We start from the raw sequence: 24,925 nt of genomic DNA on the forward strand, positions 1-24,925 counted from the left end.
AGCCACTCACAATATACAGTACACATAGAATAGAAATGTCACAATATAAGGCTGATTAGTAATTAATACACATAATTACTACATGGCAGCACAGAAACCAGTGCAATTAGCATCAGAATTTAATAATCAGCAAACCTGTAGCATCAGCTTATATTACAGCCAGGGAAGCTCATTTTCTGCTGGATAATTAGTGACGAGCCCTAAGCTTAGCTTCTCAACAGCCAATCAGAGCCCACTGAGCATGTGAGTGTCACAGACACTTTCCCAGATTGGTGACCCCCTGTGAAAGGTTAAAAATCCTGGATCATTGCTGCTGTTATATTTTTAGCTAAATTCATTTTTAGGGTTTAGTTCTCCTTTAAGGTTTGCAGATCCCATAAAAAATCATTGACACGTCCAGAAAGTTCAGTCAGAAATCTGACATGGGGCTAGACATGTTGTTAGTTTCCCAGGTGCCCCAGTCATGTGCCTTGGGCTCTGATACACTTCAGTCACTCTTTACTGCTGTAGTGCAAGTTGGAGTGATCACCCACCTCCTGAGAAGGTAACCAGATAACAGCTCCCTGGTAGAACAGCACTTTCTGAAAGCACATGTCTAGGCAAAATGGCCTGAGATCCACCGACACACACTAATATTACCTTTAAAACTAAAAATATAATACATTTTCTGGTTCAGGAATTACATTTTGTATTGTAGATTGAATTATTTGTAGTGTAAACAGTGTAATTTAAAATAAAAACTACACCATAAAAACCATGACAGTATCCCTTTAACTTTTTGTATGTTATAGAATGGCCACTTATAAGCAACTTTTCAATTGGCCTTCCTTTTTTTTATTTATAGTTGTTGAATTAATTTGCCTTCTTCTTTGGACTCTTTCCAGTTTTCAAATGGAGGTCAATGACCCCCTCTAAAATCAAATGCTCTATAAGGCTACACATTTATGGTTATTGCTACTTTTTATTACTCATCTTTCTATTCATATTCCGATCTCTTATTCAAATCAGTGCATGGTTGCTAGGGTAATTTGGACCCTAGTACCCACATAAAATTGCAACCAGAGAGCTGCTGAATAAAAAGTGAAACAACTTAAAAACAAAAAAATAAAAAAATGAAAACAATTGTAAATTGTCTCAGCATATCACATTATATCATACGAAAAGTTCATTTAAAGGTGAACAACCCCTTTAAATTATTTATCTTTTTTTGTTCATCGTCAGCTCTCTAGCATGGAATTTTCTGTTTGTTTCTAGATATCTAGTTGCTAGGATAGCCTTTTGCCCTAGCAACCAAGCAGTGACTTGAATGACAGACAAGAAAATGAATAGAAGGTTATAATAACAATACAATTGTAGCCTTACAGAACAGTTGTTTTAGTTGTCAAGATCAGTGCCCCCTTTAAGGGAACTGAAAAGAAGAGGTGGCATGTGTTGTTACTCTGTTCTATCAAAAGTAGCTGAAGTTGAAATAAAAAAAGTGATGTCACATTTAGAGCAGTGGCGGAACTACCGGGGGAGCAGGGGGTGCGAGCGGCCAGGGCCCACACCCCCTCAGGGCCCCCGGCAGCACCACACGCCACTAATTCACCCCGGAACCGCCCCGTACGGAGGGTGGCGGGGCCCGATTGCGCGTCACGCACCAGGGCCCGCTCCCCTCTAGGAATGCTGCTGATTTAGAACAACAATTCTAGACGAGCAGTTGAAGTACTTTTTCAGACCTAATAAAGCCCATTTCTTTGCAGCTCAATGTCGCCACCTCTGGGTTAGAGAAAGATGAGCAGACCAGACGCCACACCTTTTCCTTCTCATCGTACACGGACAAGCGGTGGTCCGGAAGGTTTACCTGGACTGGATGATGAAAGATAATGTAAGAAAGAAAGCATGGGATGGTCGCTGTACTTTTATACATCAGATTTCAGTGACAATTATAGTCTATTTATAAGCAGGGCTAGTCATCCTTTAAAAGGAAAACTATACCCCCAAAATGAGAGACAGTTATATATATATATATATATTATATATATATAATATATATATATATATATATATATATATATATATATATATATATATATTTTTAAGTAAATATTGTCCTTTTACATCTCTTGCCTTGAACCCCCATTTCATGATGGTCTGTGTGCTGCCTCAGAGATCACCTGACCAGAAATACTGCAGCTTTAACTGTAACAGGTGTGGAAGCAAAAAGGGGATTTTGTACTTACCGTAAAAACCCTTTCTAGTAGGCCCGAACTGTCAGTGCAGACGTAGTGGGATTTGTCATCCTTCACCTCTGGAGGCAGGACAGAATAAACTTGTTGACTCTTGGCTCCTCCTCCTCCTCTATATATATGCTGGCTCCACGATTCCTTCCTCAGTTCTTTTGTAAGCTCAGTCAGTGGAGACAGTACAGTCAGAAAGAAGAGCAAGAGACAACAGCCAGAGTAGATAGCGAGAAAGAGGTCCCTGTGCCCATACTAAAATCAGCCTGGGTGGGACTTACTGCACTGACAGTTCGGGCCTACTAGAAAGGGTTTTTACGGTAAGTACAAAATCCCCTTTTCTCTAGTCGGCCCTCCTGTCAGTGCAGACGTAGTGGGACGTCCAAAATCTGTCCCTCTGAAGGGTGGGTATAATGAACGACTGAGTAGCCTCAATTTACCTAATCATATTGCTACTGCAGCCTGTAAAACTTTCCTGCCAAACAGGGCTGGTTGCGAAGCGAAAACATTTAACTTATAAAACTTTATAAAAGTATTGGGAGAAGCCCAAGTAGCTGCCTTGCAGATTTGTTCTGCAGTTGCCATATTTTGAAGCGCCCATGAAGTACTTTGTGCTCTTGTAGAATGGGCTTTAACTGCAAAAGGTCTGAGTTTATGTTGAAAACCATAAGCCACGTTGATCGTCTCTACTAACCAGCGGGCAATAGTTCTCTTAGACACTGCTAAGCCCTTGTGAGTGGTAGCATAGTAAATAAACAAAGAGTCAGACTTCCGGTATGGTAAAGACCATCTCAAATATATCCGCAGTGCCCTCACTGCGTCCAAGGTATGAAGTGATTTTTCCCTGACATGTGTTGGATGCGGACAGAAAGAAGGAAGAATAACGTCCTGGTTAAGGTGGAAATCGGATACAACTTTCGGCAAGAATCCGGGCATGGTTCTAAGGACTGCCTTATCTGCATGAAGGGATGTCCATGGTTCCTTACAAGAAAAAGCTGTGAGCTCGGACACCCTCTTTGCTGAGGTGATGGCTATCAAAAAGGTAACTTTGAAGGTCAGCCATTTAAGGTCACATGAGTCCAGTGGCTCAAAAGGAGCTTTTTGAAGGGCAGTGAGAACTAGTGGAAGATCCCAGGTTGGAAGTGGCTGTTTGAGTGATGGCCGCGTTCTGGCTACACCCTTAAAAAACTGTTGTATTTCGGGCCTGTCCGCCCAACGTGTGTGAGTCAATGCAGAGATGGCCGATACCTGAGTTTTTAGTGTACGCAGTGCTAAGCCCTTATGGAACCCCTCTGCAAGAAATTCAATGATGGCATAGGGAGACTCTTCTTCACACGATAGGTTATGTCGGTTACACCATGAGATGAAAGTTCTCCACACCTTGTAATAGAGCTTTGAGGTAGATCGTTTCCTAGCTTGCAACAATATGTCTATTGCCTTCTGCGAATACCCCTGCTGAGCCCATCCCCTGGTCTCAAGAGCCATGCCGTTAAACAAAGGAGTGGCAAATTGGGATGATTGACAGGTCCCTGAGTCAGGAGGTCCGGACGGAGAGGTAACCTGAAGGGTTTGGATACAGGCAGTTGAATTAAATCTGTGTACCAAACTCGGTTTGGCCAGTCGGGTGCTATGAGTATTGTCGTGGCATTGCTGTGCTTTATCTTGTCGATGATCCTGGGTAGGATTGGAAGTGGTGGGAAGGCATACACCAGTGTGAAATCCCAAGGGATGACTAATAGAGCTTTGAGGTAGATCGTTTCCTAGCTTGCAACAATATGTCTATTGCCTTCTGCGAATACCCCTGCTGAGCCCATCCCCTGTCTCAAGAGCCATGCCGTTAAACAAAGGAGTGGCAAATTGGGATGATTGACAGGTCCCTGAAGGAGGTCCGGACGGAGAGGTAACCTGAAGGGTTTGGATACGGACAGTTGAATTAAATCTGTGTACCAAACTCGGTTTGGCCAGTCGGGTGCTATGAGTATTGTCGTGGCATTGCTGTGCTTTATCTTGTCGATGATCCTGGGTAGGATTGGAAGTGGTGGGAAGGCATACACCAGTGTGAAATCCCAAGGGATGACTAGGGCGTCCAGGAAAGTCGCTCCTGGGTCTCTCGTCCTGACACAGTAAACTGGAAGTTTCCTGTTGTGCCTGGAGGCTAGCATGTCGATTTCTGGGTTTCCCCATCTGAGTACCAACTGTTGAAACACTTCGTCGTGCAGTGACCATTCTCCTTGATCGATGGTAGTTCTGCTCAGATAGTCGGCCTCCCAGTTCTGTACCCCGGGTATGAACACCGCCGAAAGGTTTTGGACTGTCTGCTCCGCCCAGGTGAGAATTCTGGTCACTTCCTGCATGGCAAGTCTGCTGCGTGTGCCGCCTTGTTTGTTGATGTAAGCCACGGCCGTGGCATTGTCGGACTGTACTCCGACTGGTGCTGGAGTAGTGTCGTCCAGCCTCTAGTGCATTCGTGATTGCTTTTAGTTCCAAGACATTGATGGGTAACCCGTTGTCCCTTGGTTCCCCCCGGCCTTGTAGGGTGTAACTGCGATAAACTGCTCCCCAACCTCTGAGACTGGCATCCGTAATGACCACTTCCCAGTGAATAGGGGCCCAGCTTCTGCCCTTGTTGAGATTTTCCGGGAGTGTCCACCAAAGCAGACTCTGTTTGGTTGTGTTTGTTATGGGTATGAGTTGTTGCAAGTCCTTGTGGTCCTTGTTCCACCGGCAGAGGAAATTGTTTTGAAGCGGCCGGATGTGAAATCTCGAGAAGGGAATCGCTTCCATTTGCGAGAGTCTGGGTAGATCGGTATGTGTAAATAAGCATCCTGAAGATCGATGGAAGTAATGAAATTGTATGGTTCCATGGATGCTATTACGGATTGAACTGATTCCATCTTGAACCTCTGCTTTGCGACCATAGGATTTAAGGGTTTGAGGTTGAGTACCGGTCTGAAAGTGCCCTCCTTCTTGCGGACTAAGAAGAGGTTGGAATAGAAGCCTCTGAAGCTTTGAACCGCTATTACCCCTCTTGTAATAGAGATGTTGTGGTTTGCAGGAGAAGTTGCTGTTTGGTGGTTGAAGTTGATGTACGAAACTGTCTGGGTGGTAGGTGGGGTGAGAATGGAATTCTGTAGCCTTGTTGAATTATCGTTAGAACCCAGTTGTCTGTAACGTGTGTTTCCCATTCTCCAAGGTATCTTTGTAGCCTTCCCCCCACTCGACCCTGCCCTTGATGGGCTGAGTCAGGCGGAATTGGATCTGGTTGGGGTCGTCTTCTTAGTGTTTGTACGGCTGTGTTGTAGCCATGTTGGTCTACGCTTCTGTGTTTGGTCAGAGGTAGACGTCTTGAAGTTGGAGCGAAAGGAGCGAAAGGGTCTGGACTGTGTATTCCAACTCTTTCTGTTAGGAAATTTGTTTGGTGTGTCAAACCTTTGTTTTCTTGTGGTAGGGAGGAAAGTACTCTTACCCCCGTCACCTCTGCTATGATCTGCTTGAGGTCAGGGCCGAAGAGTGAATCACCAGTGAATCTTAAGGATAAGAGTCTCATCTTAGATGCAGTGTCACTCGACCAGTGTCGTAGCCATAGTGCACGTCTGGTAACTACAGCATTCGCAGTGGCCTTGGCCGCTAGCTTGGTAATCTCCATAGAGGCCTCCGCTAAGAATGTGAAAGCCGTCATGAGTTTGTCCAGTTCCTCCTGTAATTCCTGGCCTGAGAATGGTGGGTTGCGGGCCAGTTCTTGTGCCCAATGTTTGGCTGTGCGAGCTAGGCCCGCAGAAGCTACCGCCGGTCAAAGTATAGCTGCCGCCTGGATATAAAACCTCTTTAAGGTAGATTCCATGCGATGATCTAGTGGGTCTTTGAAAGCCGCCTCTTCAGCAGGGAGAGCTGTATGTCTGGATAACCTAGCTACTGCCGAGTCTACACGAGGGGCTTTGTCCCACTTCTTTTGGTGTTCTTCTGGTACTGGGTAGGTTTTGAAGAATCTCTGAGTAAGAGCGATTCGTCTCTCAGGTTGGTTCCATTCTGCTTCAATAGCCAGTGTTACTGAGTTAAAGACTGGAAATGTCGACTTAAATTTCTTTTGGACCCCCAACAACTTATCTGCTTTCGATAGGGCCACTGACTCATCCTTGATTTCTAATGTTTGCAGCATTTCCCTGAGTAATTTTCGGGAGACCTCGGGATTAGCAACACCTGACTGTTCAGTGTCTGACCACCTCCGTGGAATCTTGATCAGAAAATTTTTTCTCATGAAGGGTTGGATCCTCTTCGTCTGAATCTGATGCCAACCCGTCCTCTGACTCCGATGAGGAGTCTAGTGTTGTTGGGGCTTTGCGTTTCTTTGGTCCTTTGGTCACCAGTGGGGCTGGTCTAGATGTTGAAGGCTGTTGGTTGGATTGAATTCATAATCCATTGCATAAATTCCCCAAAATTGAGGTGGTACTGTAGTTGGGGGGCCTGAATCTGGTTTCATGCCGGTGGGGTACTTGTGGCAACCTCTGCAGCATCTGAGTGGGGCGTGGAAGGTGTAGTTGGTGCCGGTAAAAATGGTCCCGGTGAGTTAGCCCCTGTCTTCAGCAGATGGGAGTAGCACAAGATCCCTCTGCTGTAAGTGATGGCATGGTTTGAGGGGACAAGATGGGTGGTCCCTGTGATTCTGCTCTTTTTTGTGGTTTACCAGTCCGAGCAGTAATTTCTCTCTCTGACTTCCTTAAAGAATGTCTACAGCTCTTGCATTTAGGTCGTTTCTCAGGCCTCTGTTGGTCTTTTTTTACCCCTTGAATATCTGCACGTAGCTCTGTTAGGGAATCTGTCTTCTCCATAATGTATTATATTTATAGTGTCCCCTTAAGGAGTTTGTACCCCTGGCTCAGCTATGCTGTTCTGATCTGGAGTGCAATATACTTATTTAGTGTCTTATTTAGTGTAATGATCACCTGTTGATCCGTGTCATTCCGTAGACAGGCTACTGCTGAAGGAGACTATACTGTAAGTGCTCCGTGCGCAGTATGCAACGGCGCGGTCTGATGACGTCAGTGCGACTCAGTTAGAGGCGCGAACCTGTTTTGGCGCGCTTCTGTCCTTGAACGGTTCGTTGCCTAGCAACCGCTGAAGAACACAGTAACTGGTAAGCGCGCGCCTTTTTACAGCCGCCATAGGGTCGCTATCCCGCAATGAACACTGCACACCTCCCTATACGACGGCGGCGCCAGCCACCAAGTCCTTGCCAAGAGGGAACACTCCCCTGCGTCAGCCAAGCTGCAGCCGCCAGAAGGCTGCAGGATGGCGCATCAGCAGTCTCAGCTGTATATGTGCAACCGTAGGCATCCCCTCCATGTGTTTCCCATTTTGCCCATCGTGATGGGAGGGAAGTGTGGGATGAAAAACAACCTCCTGAGTAATGTGGGTAGCTCTGCGTACCCTTGGGTTGCTAGCCTGTGATAGCTCAGCGTATCACCTATGGCCTCAGGCAGCTCCTGCATGCCTGGATATCCCGTTGCACCTAAGTGGCAGCTCTGCGTGCCTTTAAGGTGATACTAAAAACCTGTTAAATAAAGAATAAAATAAAGGAAAAAATAATAAAACAAAAAAATGATTACTGTCCTTTCCTCCAAGGCAGGACAAAAAAACTGAGGAAGGAATCGTGGAGCCAGCATATATATATATATAGAGGAGGAGGAGGAGCCAAGAGTCAACAAGTTTATTCTGTCCGGCCTCCAGAGGTGAAGGATGACAAATCCCACTACGTCTGCACTGACAGGAGGGCCGACTAGAGAAAGCCAGAACTCTGTCTGTTAATTGGCTCATGTGACCTAACAAGTATAGTTTGTTTGTGTGCACGGTGAATCATACGATCCCAGGGGGGCGGCCTTATTTTTTAAAATGGCAATTTTCTATTTATGATTACCCCATGGCACAAACTACTAAAAAGGTATATTATTATGAAAATGGTTTATTTACTGTAACATTAAGCCGGTTTTACACATGAGCAATATATTTATTTTTTTTAGAGACCTACACTGTTTTGAGGGGTATAGTTTTCCTTTAACTTACCCCTACAGTTTATGAGAACTTTGTGTTGAAGAGAAAGCAACTGCTGTAGAAACTAATTAGGCGTTCCAATTTTAGGGGTATATTTATCAAAGAGTGAAGTTAGAGGTCGCACTGTCCACTAGCGTGAAATACCGCCTCTCTCCTTTCATTTCTATGGGAGTTTTAAAGGTATATTTATCAAATGGTGAACTTTCACTTTCACCCATTGATAAATACGCCTTTCAATATCCCATCAAAATGATTGGAGAGAATGGCGGTATTTCACGCTAGTGGACTGTGGTGATCTCTTTGTAGTTTTGAAAAACGGTCCGCACACACCAATATTGCAGTCGGGGATTGTGCCCCTTTTATTAATGCCACCAACAATCAACGTTTCGGGGGGAACAACAGCCTCCCCTTCTTCAGAATAAATCATTTTATTCTGAAGAAGGGAGGCTGTGTTCCCCCCGAAACGTTGATTGTTGGTGGCATTAATAAAAGGGGCACAATCCCGACTGCAATATTGGTGTGTGCGGACCGTTTTTCAAAACTACAAAGCAGTAAGGAGACCAGCACCACTACGCAGAAAAGTGGAAGGAGGTGTGCGGTAATAGAAAATCTCACTGTGGTGATCTCTAACTTCAGTCTTTGATAAATATACCCCATAATCTCTGGGGTAATACTGCCTTCTTGTGGGCTGACAGGGCTTCCATAAGAAAACATGGAGCCCCATATTTCTTTTTTTGTTAGCAGGGCCCTTCTAAGTTTGTATCTTATCATCCCAATGGGCTATGAGCTCTACTAACTAGAAGATTGTAGTCCAAGTAGATTGGATCCCAATTTAAAAATAATAGAACAGTCTTGATACTCTAAATAAAGGGATTTTGTACATCAACCGTAAAACCTTTTTCTAGTAGGCCCCGAACTGTCAGTGCAGACGTAATGGGTTATGTTATCCTTCACCTCTGGAGGCAGGACAGAATTGTTGACTCCTGGGCCCCTCCTCCTGTTAATAAGGACTGGCTCCACCTTCTCTCCTCAGTTCGTTCAAAAGCTCAGCTGGTGGAGACAGTATAGACAGAAGGAAGAGCAAGAGACAACAGATAAGAAAAGATAGCGACAAGAGATGTCCGAAACCCATACTAAAATCAGCCTGGGTGGGACTTACTGCACTGACAGTTCGGGCCTACTAGAAAAAGGTTTTACGGTGAGTACAAAATCCCTTTTTCTCTAGTCGGCCCTCCTGTCAGTGCAGACGTAATGGGACGTCCAAAAGCTGTCCCTCAATTTGGGTGGGTAGAACTGTGAACTGCATAGCTTAAGTTGTGAGTCATTGAGCCACGGTAGCGTGGAGAACTTTACGGCCAAACACAGCCGCTTGTGATGCAAAAACATTTAACTTGTAAAACTTAATAAAAGCCCAGGTGGCAGCATTACAAATCTGTTCGGCCGTAGCCATGTTCTGCAGTGCTCAGGACGTGCTCTGTGCCCTAGTCGAGTGAGCTTTTACTGCCAACGGTCTGGGCTTGTGCTGGAAGTCATAGGCAGTGTGTATACTCTCCACTAACCAACGAGCAATCGTCCTCTTTGAAATGGCTAGTCCTTTGTGAGATACTGCATAGGAAACAAATAAACAATCAGTATGCCTGTAGGAGGATGACCTCTTAACATAGACTCGCAACGCCCGCACAACGTCCAACGTGTGAAGAAGTTGTTCTCGTTCATTAGCTGTTTGGGGACAAAAGGATGGTAAAACAATGTCCTGATTGATGTGGAACTCGGACACTACTTTTGGCAAAAAATCTCGTGTCGTTCTGAGCACCACCTTGTCAGTATGGAAAGAAATCCATGGTTCCTTGCAGGAAAGGGCAGCCAATTCCGATACGCGCTTTGCGGACGTGATGGCCACCAGGAAGACAACCTTGAGGGATAGCCACTTAAGTTCACAAGATGCTAGTGGTTCAAAAGGGGGTTTTTGCAGGGCATTGAGTACCAGAGGCAAATCCCAGGAGGACAGAGGTTGACGAATTGGAGGCCATGCCCTCGCCACACCTTTAAAAAATTGTTGAATTTCTGGTTTGTCAGCCCAACGTTCATGAGTCAGGACTGTCAGTGCTGACACTTGTGATTTAAGCGTCCGTAGAGCAAGGCCCTTCTTGAAGCCATCAGTGAGGAACTCAATGACAACAAAAGGTGATATAGTGTCCCAGTGAAAACTATGTTGATGGCACCATGTTAAGAAAGTTTTCCATACTTTATGATACACTTTAGTTGTGGACTGCTTGCGTGCTTGAAGTAAAATGTCTATTGCATTCTGTGAGTACCCCTGCTGGGACCACCAATCGGTCTCAAGAGCCACGCCGTTAAACGCAGGAGTGGTAAATTGGGGTGATTGATTGGGCCTTGAGTGAGCAAATCGGGACGGTCCGGCAACCGCCACGGTTTGGATACAGACAGTCGAATCAGATCCGTGTACCACATTCGGTTGGGCCAGTCGGGCGCTATTAGAATAGTGGTGGCATTGCTTCGCTTCAATGTCACAATTACCCTGGGTAGGATGGCCAGGGGTGGGAAGGCATACACTGTGTGGAAGTTCCAGGGTATGACCAAGGCGTCCACGAACGCCGCATGTGGGTCTTTTGTTCTGGCACAAAACAGTGGAAGTTTGTTGTTGTGTTTGGAGGCCAACATGTCGATTTGCGGGGTGCCCCATTTGGCCACAAGTTGCTGGAACACTGTGTCGTTGAGTGACCATTCCCCCTGGTCGAGGGTAGTTCTGCTTAGATAGTCTGCCTCCCAATTGAGTATTCCCGGTATGAAGACCGCGGACAGATTGGTCACTGTAGGTTCTGCCCATTGCAAGATCCTGGTCACCTCCTGCATGGCCAAGCTGCTGCGTGTGCCGCCCTGCTTGTTGACGTACGCCACCGCCGTGGCGTTGTCGGATTGGACATGTACGGCTTGAGACTGTAGGAATGGGGTCCAACCCTCTAGAGCTAAGGCGATCGCCCTGAGTTCCAGGACGTTGATAGGTAAAGTGTTTTCTCCCGGTTTCCAAGTGCCTTGTAACGTGTGATTGTGATAAATCGCTCCCCAACCTGTGAGACTGGCATCTGTAGTCACGATTTCCCACTGGGAGGGGGCCCAACTCCTGCCCTTGTGGAGGTTGGCTGGGTCCATCCACCATTCCAAACTCTGATGTGTTATGTTGGATATGGGAATGATTTGGTTTAAATCCTTGTGGTTTTTGTTCCACTGACTCAGAAAATTGTTTTGGAGAGGACGAAGGTGAAATCTGGAAAATGGAATTGCTTCCAGTGCGGATACCATGAAGCCCAGAAGGCGGAGACAATCCTCTGCCGAGGTTGACGGAGCTGTTGTGAAAGCTTTGGTTGCGTGAATTAATCTGTTCACCTTGTCTTGAGGTAAGAACACCTTCTGTAACTGGGAATTGAAATCCAGACCCAAAAATTGGATGGTCTGAGTCGGTTGAAGTGTACTTTTGCGGTAGTTTATCAGCCATCAGTGTTGTGATAACACTTGGAGACAGGAATGAGTGTCCGCAGCTGCTTGGGCTGCCGAAGGACTTGAAATGAGAAGATCGTCCAAATACGGTAAGATCTTGATCCCCAAGGTTCTGAGGTAGGCGATCACTGGTGTTAAAACTTTGGTAAAAACCCGTGGTGCAGTACAAAGTCCAAAGGGCAAGGCAGTAAATTGGTAATGGAGGTTGCCTATCGCAAAGCGTAGGTAGTGGCGGGACAAATGGGTATGTGTAGATAAGCATCCTGAAGGTCTATGGATGTCTTGAAGTATCCTGGTTCCATAGTTGCAATAACTGAACGGACGTACTCCATTCTGAATTTCTGATTGGAAACAAATGTGTTGAAAGCTTTGAGGTTCAGCACCAGCCTGAATGAGCCGTCCTTTCTGACTAGAAAAAGGTTCGAATAAAACCCTCGAAACCTTTGAGGTAGTGGTACGGGTTGTATGACTTCTGCGTGCAGTAAAGAGTTGACTGCCCGGTGGAGCAATAGTGACCGTTTTGGAGTAGTTGAAGAAGTACGGAACCTGGTGGTTGGGAGATGCGTGAAAGGAATTAGATAGCCTTGTTGAATTATGGTTAGCACCCATGTGTCTGTGACGTGTGTTTGCCAAGCGCCCAAGTATCTCTGCAATCTGCCGCCCACCTGAATGTGCCCTAGGAGGGCTGAGTCAGGCAGATGTGGATCTATTGGGGATAGGTTTTTTGGTGTTGGTTCGTGACTGTTGGTGCCAAGGCGGTCTGGAGCGCTTATTGGTCTGGTCGGGGAGAGTTGACCGGAATGCGGACCGAAAGGGCCGAGCTTGGGAGGACCAATTTTTCCTATTTGGAAATCTAGAAGAATGATCAAAACGTGGTTTCTTCCCAGTGGGAAGGAAAGTACTCTTTCCTCCAGTGACATCTGGTCCTTAAATGCCGCTTCTTCAGCAGGTAAGGCCGTGTGTCGAGACAGGCACACTACCGCCGAATCAACCCGTGGGGCTTTTTCCCACTTTTTGTGGTGTTCCTCAGGAATCGGATATGTATTGAAAAAACGTTGAGTAAGAGCAATCCGTCTCTCAAGTTGATTCCATTCTGTTTCAATTGCTTGTGTGACTGACTTGAACACTGGGAAAGTCAATTTAGATTTTTTGGAACTCCTAAGAGTTTGTCAGCTTTAGATAGTGCCACTGTTTCATCTTTGATCTCGAGCATGTGCATCATTTCCCTAAGTAACTTTTTAGTAACTTCTGGATTAGTAGTTTGTGTGTGTTCATCGTCTGAAGTTGACTCAGGAGAATGATCAGACATGGATTTTTCTAAACAGGGATTATCTTCCTGATCTGATTCGGAAGCTAACCCCTCTTCTGAATCTGAAGAGGAGTCCACTGTAAGCGCGGCTTTACGCTTTTTGTTGAGTTTAGCTGATTGTGCATATTCAGAAGATGTAGATGGAAAGGGTTGAACAGATTTCATTATCCATTGTAAGAAATCCCCAAATTGTGGTGGAACTGGAGTGGAGGAACCGGGTTGATTCCAAGATGGAATTGGAGAAGTATCCCCTGTGACCTGCAATGGGGTAGTTGGTTGTGATGGAGACAGGATAGGAGCAGGTGGTGCCCTCCCGTTATCAGTATTGACTGGATCAGGAGGTGGTTGAGACAGAGGATATTGTGGTGATAATACAGGTGGTCCCTGAGTGTCTGTAGTTTTGCTGGCTTTACAGTCAGAACAATAATTTCTCTCTGATCTCCTTAATGAGTGTCTACAGGTTTTGCATTTTGGTAGTTTTTCAGGTTTTTTTGTCTTTTTTAACAGATTGTATATCCGCCCTTAACTCTGTGAGAGAGTCTGATTTCTCCATGTTTGCAGAGTGAGTCCCAACAAAAATGAGGTTTACACTCACCCCTGGGCAATATGTCTCGAAAAGGCTGCAGGATTTGTCTTCTAATCCTTTCCGTGACCAGAATAGATATGCTGACCGTTGCCTGCTTTATAATGCAGAAGAGGAGAAAACTTGCGCCCACACTGGAGCTGACGCGTGAGCCGCAATGAAAAGAGCGGCCGCGCCTGATGACGTCAAAGCGCCTATGCCTTGGCGCGAAGAGCCGCCGCGATGCAGAGTGAATCCCAGATGCGGCTGACAATAATGACGTCAGTGGGCCAACGGCGCAAAGAAGGCCACCGCGCCCAAGCAGCGTAGTCTGTTGCGAGGCAACCGGCCTTCACCACTGTCCCACAATGAGTGCTCGTAAGGTCACATGGATCCGATGGAAAGAGATTTCCATGGCCGCTTCTGCACAAAGGATTTAACAGCATCAGCCAAGGTACTTAATCCATTAGTACTGCAGTGGGAGTCCATCGACCACCAGCCCCTTGTAGACTATGCGACTTTGCAGAGTGAGTCCCTTACCCTGTACAGACAGTGTTGCACTGAAGGCCTCGAGAATCAGATAACAACCTAAAATGATAGCGGGTAGCTCTGCATACCCTATAGGTTGTGTGCCTGTGAAGGCTCTGCATGTCACCTATGGCCATGTGAGCCGTACAGAACGCTCAGCTTAGAATTGTACCAAAAAGGGGACCGATCACCATGCCCTAATTGGTGTAAAATGCTAGTAAAAGGAAGGAAGAAAGGGAAAAAAATAAAAAATAAATAATAAATAGAGAAGCAGAAAATATCTGTCCATAACCTCCTGAGGCAGGACAAAGAACTGAGGAGAGAAGGTGGAGCCAGTCCTTATAACAGGAGAAGGGGCCAGGAGTCAACAATTCTGTCCTGCCTCCAGAGGTGAAGGATAACATAACCCATTACGTCTGCACTGACAGGAGGGCCGACTAGAGAAAAAGGAATTTTGTACTCACCGAAAAATCCTTTTCTAGTAGGCCCGAACTGTCAGTGCAGACGTTAGGGTTTTGTCTTCATCACCTCTGGAGGCAGGACAGAAGAATTGATGTCTCTTGGCCCCTCCTACTGGTTATATGATCTGGCTCCACCTCTCATCCTCAGTTCGGTTGTAAAGCTCAGTTGGTGGAGACAGAAAGAGTAGAAAGAAGGGCAAGAGACAAAAGGTAGAAAGGATAGCGAGAAAGAGGTCCCGTGGCCCATACTAAAATCAGCCTGGGTGGGACTTACTGCACTGACAGTTCGGGCCTACTAGAAAAGGATTTTTCGGTGAGTACAAAATTCCTTTTTCTCTAGTCGGCCCTACTGTCAGTGCAGACGTTAGGGGACGTAACAAATCTGTCCCGTGAACTGGGTGGGTAATTATATACCGTATGTGTAGATAGAACTAGCTATTGTACTACTGCAGCTTGAAGAAATTGTGAAGCAAATTGTGAAGCAAAAACATTTAACTTGTAAAACTTAATGAAAGCGTTGGGTGAAACCCATGTGGCTGCTGTGCAGATCTGTGCAGGTGATGCCAAATTGAAAAGAGCCCAGGATGTACTTTGAGCTCTGGTGGAATGTGCCTTCACTGTAAATGGTCTAGGTCTCTGTCGTCTATCATAAGCAGAATTGATAGTCTCTACAAGCCAGCGTGCCACAGTTCTTTTGGAAATAGCTTTTCCCTTTTAAGCCTTTGAGTATGAGACCAGTAGGGTGTCGGAAGAACGATACGGTGCTGACCGTTTCAAATAAATCTTAACAGCTCTTACAACATCCAATGTATGCAGTTGTGCCTCTTTATCATTTCGTGGATTAGGGCAGAAGGATGGTAGAACAACGTCCTGGTTCAAATGAAAGTCAGAGACGACCTTGGTTAGAAATGTAAGAGTAGTGCGCAGAACCACCTTATCTTGAGGTATAACTAACCATGGTTCTTTACATGAGAATGCTGCAATCTCCGAGACTCGTCTAGCTGACGTTATTGCAATAAGAAAGGTAACCTTGAGCGAAAGCCATTTTAGTTCACACGTACTGAGAGGTTCGAATGGTGGTTTTTGTAGAGCATCCAATACGAAGGGTAGATCCCATGATGGCAATGGTTCCCTCAGTGGTGGTCGGAACCTAGTCACTCCTTTGAAGAATTGTTGGACTGTGGCATCATCTGCCCAACGATTGTGTGTGAGTACTGACAATGCTGACACATGAGTCTTTAAAGTGCGTAAGCGCAGCCCTTTCTGAAAACCATCTGTTAAGAATTCTATGATGTGGTTGGTGGAAACCCCTTGCCAAGGGGTATGATGTCGGTCACACCAAGCAATGAAAGTTCTCCACACCTTATGGTATACTTTGGCCGTAGATGGCTTGCGCGCATTCAATAAGATGTCTACAGCTGTCTGTGAGAACCCCTGTCGGGTCCACCATGTGGCCTCAAGAGCCACGCCGTTAAACGTAGAATGGGTAGATGTGGATGCTTGAGAGGGCCCTGGGAGAGCAAATCTGGTTGGAGTGGTAGTCTCCATGGTTTGGCTATGGACAATTGAATCAAATCTGTGTACCACACTCTGTTGGGCCAATCTGGCGCTATTAGAATCACCGTGGCCTCGCTTAGTTTGATTTTTCTGATTACCCTCGGTAAGATGGCTAACGGTGGAAATGCGTATATTAGTCTGAAATTCCATGGAATGACGAGTGCGTCCACAAGGGCTGCCCCTGGATCTCTTGTTCTGGCACAGTAAAGGGAGACTTTGTGGTTGTGCCTGGAAGCCAACATGTCGATTTCCGGCATGCCCCATTTGTAAGTCAAGCGGGCAAACACTTCGTTGTTTAGTGACCATTCTCCCTGATCTACCGTCGTTCTGCTGAGGTAGTCTGCTTCCCAGTTTTGGACTCCTGGGATGAATACAGCAGATATGTTGGGGACGTAATGTTCTGCCCAAGTCAGAATGTGTGATACTTCCTGCATGGTTCTCGTGCTGCGTGTTCTGCCCTGTTTGTTGATATAGGCCACTGCAGTGGCATTGTCTGATTGAATTCGGATTGGTAAGGACTGTAGTATAGGTGTCCATCTCTGTAGAGCTAGTACAACTGCCCGAAGCTCCAATATATTGATTGGTAATGACGCTTCTTCTGGTGTCCACAGTCCCTGAAGAGTGTGATTTTTGTAGACTGCTCCCCAGCCCCGTAGGCTGGCATCCGTGGTCACTATCTCCCACGAGGGATTCGCCCAACTGCGACCTTGTCGTAGATTTGTGGTAGCGTCCACCATACTAGACTGTCTCTGGTAATTGAACTTAACGGAATTTGCTGTTGCAGATCCCTGTGATTTTTGTTCCAATAAGCAAGGAAGTTGTGCTGAAGTGGCCTGATGTGAAAACTGGCAAAGGGAATGGCCTCCAGACTGAATACCATGAACCCCAAAAGACGAAGACAGTCCTCTGCCGAAACAGTTGTCGCGGTCAGGAAGGCGTGAGTGGTAGAGATTAGTGTTTCCACTTTGTCTGATGGAAGAAACACCTTTTGGCTGATTGAATTGAATTGGAGACCTAGAAAGAGAATGTTCTGGCTCGGATTGAGATTGCTTTTGTGGTAGTTTATCAGCCAGCCGTGTTGAGTAAGGACTCATATGCATGTTGTTGTGTCTTTGGCTGCCAGTGAAGCACAAGGTGTCAGAATGAGAAGGTCGTCCAGGTAAGGGATTATGTGTATCCCCAGTGATCTGATGTAAGCCACTATTGGTGACAGCACTTTGGTGAATACCCGTGGAGCAGTACAAAGCCCAAAGGGTAATGCTGTAAACTGATAGTGTGAGTCTTTGATGGCAAACCGTAGGAACCTTCGGGAGTCTGGGTAGATAGGAATGTGTAGGTATGCGTCCTGTAAGTCTATCGAAGTCATGAACACATTTGGTTCCATGGCTGCAATTACTGTTCGGACTGATTCCATTTTGAATTTTTGATTTGCGACTAGAGGGTTCAGTGGTTTGAGATTTAAAACTGGTCTGAAGGTTCCGTCCTTCTTCCGTACCAGAAAAAGGTTTGAGTAAAACCCCCTGTATCTTTGGGGTTCTGGGACGGTCTCTATCACCCCAGTGTTCAACAGTGTTGAAATTGCTTGTTGGAGCAAGTGTTCTCTGTGTGGAGCGGTGGAAGACGGAAGAAACCTCCTTTGTGGTAGATGAGGAGTGAAAGGAATTCTGTAGCCCTGACAAATTATGCTGAGTACCCAAGAATCTGATACATGTGTTTGCCATTCTCCTAGGTATTTCTGTAGTCTGCCCCCTATTTGTTGTGGACTGAGTCCCTGTTGGGAGTCAGGCGGAGTGGGGTTTAGGTGTGTTTGGTTTCTTATTTGTGCGGCTTTGTAGGTGCCAGCTGGGTCTGGGCCGTTTGTTTCCTTGGTCTGATGGTGTTGACCTGAAGCTGGAACGAAAGGGCCGAAAGGGCCTACTCTGGGATGTCCAGTTTCGTCTAGATTGGTTTCTGTTTGACATCTCAAATTTCTGTCTTTTTCCAGTGGGTAGAAAAGTGCTCTTACCCCCTGTGACCTCTGCAATAATTTGCTTCAAGTCTGGGCCGAATAAGGAGTCTCCTGCGAATTTAGTCTTAGTTTGGAAGCGGTGTCCCCCGACCAATGTCGTAGCCATAGTGCACAACGTGCTACTACAATATTTGCAGTTGATTTGGCTGCCAACTTCACTACTTCCATGGCTGCATCCGCTAAAAATGCTAGTGTAGAACTCAACCTATATACCTCAGATTGGAGTTGTTGTTGAGACGACGGTGGGTGTAGTGTAAGTTCCTGTGCCCAATGTTTGGCCGTGCGAGATAATCCCGCCGATGCTGCGGCCGGGCGTAAAATTGCTGCCGCCTGAACATATTCTCTTTTTAAAGTAGATTCCATGCGGCGGTCTAGTGGGTCTCTGAATGCGGCTTCTTCCGCAGGTAGTGCGGTTTGTCTGGATAGTCGGGCAACCGCTGAATCTACCCTAGGGGCTTTATCCCATTTCTTTTGATAATCCTCGGGTACAGGATATGTTTTAAAAAATCTCTGTGTGAGAGCAATGCGTCTGTCTGGTTGAGCCCATTCGGTCTCAATTGCCTGTGTAATAGCACCGAAAACAGGAAAGGTTTGCTTTGGTTTTTTATGTACCCCTAGTAGTCTATCAGCCTTAGATAGGGTGACAGTTTCATCCCTGATCTCCAAAGTTTGTAGCATCTCCCTGAGTAGTTTCTTAGACATATCTGGGTTTGCTGCAGATGGAATATCATCATCCGAGTCAGAGTTGGATAAGTGTGCATGTTCAGATAATTCAGATTCTAAAAAGGGGGGTTTATCTTCCTCTGAGTCTGAGGCTAACCCCTCCTCAGATTCTGAAGCTGAGGATTCAGGGGCTCGATTCTTACGTTTTTTAGAATGTTTCCCTGTCTGAGCCTGTGGGTTCTGAACAGTGTTCATGATCCACTGCAAAAATTCTCCAAGTTGAGGGGGTGCAGGTGGATGTACTTGAGAAGGATTAATTTGTTCCCAAGGCATGGCTGGAGATGTCTCCACCCTAGATTGTGAAGTACTAGGTATGGCTAGCGGAGGGGTATTTGGAGCAGAGCTGGATCCCTCTAAAGCTAGTGCCTGAGCAGGTTGTGGGGAAAGCACAGGTGGTTCTTGTGTCTCCTCTGCCCTAGGTTTCTTGCAGTCTGAGCAGTATATCTTTTCAGACTTCCTTAAGGAATGTTTGCAAGTTTTGCATTTAGGTTGTTTGTCAGGCTTCTTTGCCTTTTTAGTGGATAATAATTCATCCCTGAGTTCCCTCAGAGAATCAGCTTTCTCCATAATGGTGGACTACTGTCAATGAGGCCGATGTAAAATGATAATAAACTCACGTTTCTGTCAGGTTTGCTTGTGTGAGTGCAGCAGTGCCTGCAGCCGTCTGTGTAATTAGTCGGATTTGGCCGCCAGAGTCTGATACTTCAGTTTAATGAGCGGAGGGAAACCGGAGTTGCTGTAAACCTAGTTGCGGTTATCTAAAATGGCGCCCGGCATTGACGTCATCACGTCTAACACGCGTCGGGAATGGCGCGAAATACTCGCGCATCTTAGTGAGTCTTTGGCGCTCTGGCGTTGCCTAGCAATCCGCGCCCCTGGAGCGTGTGCTGCGCCCTGTAGGGGTGTCCCTGGAAGGGTGTACTGGTGCATAGGGGGAAAACACCGATGTAAGACTGCTCTGCGAATCGAAAGTTCTGTGTAGTAAAAACACACGTCCATAATGCCCCAATTGTTCAAAGTGGGCCCAGGAGGCCATGTGAGGCAACCCATTTAGACAGCTCTGCGTGCCATTGGGTCCCACATGCACGATTCTGCATGTCTGCTAGGCTGCTCATGAACAGCTCTGCGTGTTCAGTGTGAGTGTCAGCCTGCAATCCCTGTCCTCTTGGCTCCTGTCCTACACTGAAAGTGGCAGCTCTGCGTGCCTAATAGTACAGTGTAATATAAATGAAGCTGTAACAGAAGGGAAGAAAAGGAAAAAAAAAGAGAAAGACATTGTCTGTCCTACACCTCCGAGGCAGGACAAAAGAACCGAGGATGAGAGGTGGAGCCAGCTCATATAACCAGTAGGAGGGGCCAAGAGACATCAATTCTTCTGTCCTGCCTCCAGAGGTGATGAAGACAAAACCCTAACGTCTGCACTGACAGAAGGGCCGATTAGAAACATAAACCCTTGCCATGCCCCATTAAAGCAATACTGACACGTTCCTATAAAAATCAAAGGAACGTGTCCGTATCTAGGAGCTGCTGCACGCCGAATATTTTTAACTAAAGGCACCCCCAAAGCCAGAGAACCTTCGTTGACCCAACTCTCCAACACTGCTAACTGATCTTCTGTGTTGGTTCAGTGACGCTGGGCAGGGGGCGGTGCGATCCTTCCATAGGCTAATTACAAATGAAAACAGGACTTCAGCCTATGGAAGGATCGCTCCACCCCCAGCCCAGCGTTACTGAAATAACACCATTAGTAGAGTCAGAGGGTCAGGTTAAAGGGGACCCGTCACCCAAAAGAATTATTCCAAATCCTATTTTATGTTAGTCAAGCAAAATGAGCTTTAATTAAACTATATAAATTATTTGAATCTTGTTTCCATCAGTCTGGGAATTCATAATTATAACAAGCAGGCAGGAGCCATTTTGTGGACACTGTTATTAAGACAAGCCTTGTATCATCTCAGAATCTTGTTTGTGCACCAGAGTGGGGGACCTGATGTCCATCCCAATGTACTGGCTACGGGGGAATGTGGGGAGAGCAGTGACCTGTAGGAAGTGTTGAATGGAAAGTGAAAGTAACTGCTTGCCCCGCCTCTATGCCTAAGGCATAGAGGAGGGGCCTCCAATATTTCATTGACACTGCATCGGTATAGTTTTAAACTAGGGATGCACCGAATCCAGGATTCATTTTTTTTCAGCAGGATTCAGGCGAATCCTTCTGTCTGGCCGAACTGAATCCTAATTTGCATATGCAAATTAGGGGCGGGAGGGAAATTGCATGACTTTTTGTCACAAAACAAGGTAAAAAATGTTTTCTCCTTCCACCCCTAATTTGCATATGCAAATTAGGATTCGGTTCAGTATTCGGCAGAATCTTTCACGAAGGATTCGGCCTAATCTAAACTCAAACACGCCCAAGATCCACTCATCCCACACAAGTACTGAATCAGGCGATCCTATTTGTCTGGGCTGACAAATGTAACAGGACTCTCATCTGGTCCCCCCTCATTTGTTGTTTCAGCAGGATAAACTAACAGGTAACCAACCATCACTTGTTCTCAACATGGCCGATGAAACCACAGGGGTTGTTTTTTCTCTGAAGAGTTCAATTAGTACAGGGGAACTGGTATCTCTCTGTACAAACTATAAGCAAATGAAGGGCTGTTCCTGCTAAATTGTGCCGAATTTCCCGTAATCTTGGTGACAGAGTATCAACAGAGCCATTGTTCCAGCACAATCAACTGCTCTCTCTATCGCTCTAATAAAGCCACTTTGCAAGATGAAAGGCTCCAGTGCCTGGGTATGTCTGCTCCGGCACAAAGAGACTTCACTTTGTTTATTAGTCTTACTGCTCCCTCCCACAGCTGGTGGCTGGTATAGAGCCCTAAAAATGACAATATTGTGCCATGTATAGTTGTAGAAAAGGCACCTGCGTATAAGTTTTGGTTTTCGTTCTTCAAAACATACGTCACTGAAACCACAGGACACAGACGTTAAATATGACAAGGGCGAGAGCTGAATAGGACATCTCTGTAATGTAGTTAGCTATGCTACTGAAGGATTCCTTGGTATTACTGCTATAAACTGACCTTCTGTTGAAAAGAATGGTTAATACTTATATTATGTCAGTTTCTACTATGCCAGGCAAACCACAGGCCTGACCAACATTTCATATTCCCTGGGTAGCCACATAGGCGCAAAATACCTATAGTACAGCTCCCTCTCGATCGATCGATGAACCGACCGATATCCAAGTCTTCTGCCGATATCGGTCGGCTCTTTTTCCACCATACACGCAACGAATATCGGACGAAAATTTGTTTTGTACGATATTATCTGTGCGTCTATGGCCACCTTTAGACCAGAGCCATGAGTTAGCAGGGAGAGACTCAGGCAGGAAGTGATGTCACACCAAGCTTATATGGCAGCTGCTATCCTAAACAAACAAAGAGCCTCTAGAGATGTTTACTCAGGGAAGGTGAAGCATTTTTCAGAATAAATAGTGTTCTAGCTTGCACTACTATAGCTAATTTATTGGCAATAAACTGCCTCAGGGCTTTCCTTCTCCTTTAAAGGGCCAGTTTACCTTAAAATTAGCTTTAGGTTTCCTATGACCACCCACATCCCTTGTTGTCTCTACTTGTCTTCTTAATTTCCCCATTCCTTCACCCACTCCTTACCCCTTTGCTCTTTGCTGCTCCCCCTTTCTTTTGGGGCATTCTCAACATACTGTAAATTCCCTATAACCTTTGGGCAACATTGTTGCAAGGATGGAAAAACACATTTGAATAAATCATGAAAAAATCTCAAATCGATCACAATGCTCCTCTATGGGAAACAAATTACATGGTGAAATTGTAAATACATACACAGGGTCAGACTGGGCCGGCAACCCAGGCATTCTCCCCCAAGCTGCCGAGCACCAAAAAAAATGTGCGGCGAGATGCGGCATTTGGGCCGGTGTTTGTGCATGCGCAGTGCACTTCAGCGTTTTCGCATGTGCTCGGAAGTGTGGAGACCAGAGGGCACCAGCTCCGACCCTGTGCATACTGCAAGGAAAATGAAACAGTGTATATCTATAAATACCCAAAATATGCCAAAGGAAGCCTGTAGATTAAAGGTTAAGCTCAGTTTTTAAGATTTCACTTTAGACTCATGCCCTGTCTGTTAGGGTCTACACCCCTTTAAATTACTGTATATTCCAAGTTCAAGAACATTTACATATATTGGGATTAGAAAGGAAAATCATTAAAGGGGTGGTTCATCTTTAAGTTTCTTTTAGTATGTTATGGAATGCCTAATTCTGAGCATCTTTTTAATTGGTCTTTATTATTAATCTTTTTATAGTTTTTTAATATATTTATTGTTATTGCTACTTTTTATTACTTGTCTTTCTATTCAGGCCTCTCCTATTCATATTCCAGTCTCTTATTAAAACCAATGCATGGTTGCTAGGGTAATTTGGACCCAAGCAACTTTTTTTTTTAAATACTGTTGAATAAAAAACGAAATAACCCAAAAACCACAAATAATAAAAAATGAAAACCAATTGCAAAATTGTCTCAGAATATCCCTCTCTACATCATACTAAAATTTAACTCAAAGGTGAACAACCTCTTTATGAAATAAATAAAAACTATATTGGTACTATTTAGTTGAAATATAAAGGCTCATAAATACAAATATTGGACAACATTTCCATAAATCCCATGTTCCCAACTATTTCATGTGATACTGAATTAACAGCCATTCAGACAGCATTTGGGGTGAGATATTTTATATTCTTACCTACAGCCCAAGCTATGACCCCAATTCCAGCCAATGAGATTATAACACAGAGCGTCACTCCCAGAATCCTCTGCGAGGTCCAATAGCAGCCTTTGCCCATTCCTAAAGAACACAAAGTCAATGTCAGAGGGAGTACAAGTGCAATTTGGGGCAGACAAGGGCTGGGTACACAGAGGAAAGGTTACGGGATACAATTACCCCTGTCACACAAAGGGAACAGGTTGCGAGGAAGAATACAAGTGATGACAGGAGGAGGGTGTCCCACAATACAAAGATAAGGTTTCACTTTCTCATGTACAGAATAAAGTATTCATAGAGCACTTAATACCCACCCCGCTACGACAGAATAATGAAAATCTGATGCAGCCAACTGACACCCAACAGCTTCCTTGTTATCTGTAATTAGCTGCTGACTGAGGGAAAGCTCTTAGAATACGGCCGCGAGGAGGCCACATTTTTCTCATATAAAAGGTGCGGGGTCACATTTCATTGTATTGTCTGTAGAACAGAAATGGGGGGCGGCAATGCTGCAGGTCCTAATGGAGATCAGCCCTGCTTTCCAAGTGCCACTTGGTTTTACTCTTAAAACTGTATTTAAAATTGATTTGAAGATGAGATTTCCCATTAGACAAAAGCTGTTAGTAAATACAACCACTCACCCTCTTTCTCCACCATGTCTGCCGTTGGGAGATAAAACCGCACAGACTCTGTGTTATACACTGCCGTATACCCCGACACCCTGAAACCAAAGCACAGGTTACTTAAAGGAGAAGGAAAGGCTTAAACTAAGTACGTTTTATCAGATAGGTCAATATAAATACACCGGTAAACCCTCAAAGTAATGCTTCTCTGAGTCCTCTGTCAAAACAAACATCACATTTCTTTCCTTCTATTGTGTACTCATGGGCTTCTGTATCAGACTTCCTGTTTTCAGCTTAAACCTCCAGGGCTAGGGCTTGAGCATGCTCAGTTTGCTCCTCTAGCCTTCTCCCCCTCCCTTTCCCCACCTCCCTCCTCCCCTCCCTGCTGTAATCGGAGCCCAGAGCTTTGAGTGAGCAGGGAGAAACTCATTCAGGAAGTGATGTCACACCAAGTAATACGGCATCTGCTATCCTATATAACCATATAGAGCTTCTAGAGCTCTTTACTCAAGTATGGTAAAGCATTCTGCAGAATAAATATATAGTGTTATAGCTTGCACTATTGGCAATAAAC

At 45.5% G+C, this 24,925-nt stretch overlaps 1 protein-coding gene and 1 pseudogene across 1 annotated transcript; both read right to left on the reverse strand.

Annotated features, from left to right (window-relative positions):
• The window catches only part of LOC121395695, a 191,962-nt pseudogene that overhangs the window by 16,203 nt on the left and 150,834 nt on the right, over window positions 1-24,925 (reverse strand).
• On the reverse strand, window positions 1,430-24,589 carry LOC121395705 (serine protease hepsin-like). Its single transcript, XM_041569988.1, has 4 exons — window positions 24,370-24,589; window positions 23,711-23,812; window positions 21,852-21,893; window positions 1,430-1,848 (listed from the first exon to the last, which is right to left on the reverse strand). The coding sequence occupies exons 1-4, from the start codon at window positions 24,383-24,385 to the stop codon at window positions 1,688-1,690; spliced, it is 321 nt and encodes a 106-aa protein (XP_041425922.1). The 5' UTR covers window positions 24,386-24,589; the 3' UTR covers window positions 1,430-1,687.

The sequence above is a fragment of the Xenopus laevis genome, chromosome 7L, assembly GCF_017654675.1.
Source record: "Xenopus laevis strain J_2021 chromosome 7L, Xenopus_laevis_v10.1, whole genome shotgun sequence".
NCBI classification, from domain to species: Eukaryota; Metazoa; Chordata; class Amphibia; order Anura; family Pipidae; genus Xenopus; species Xenopus laevis.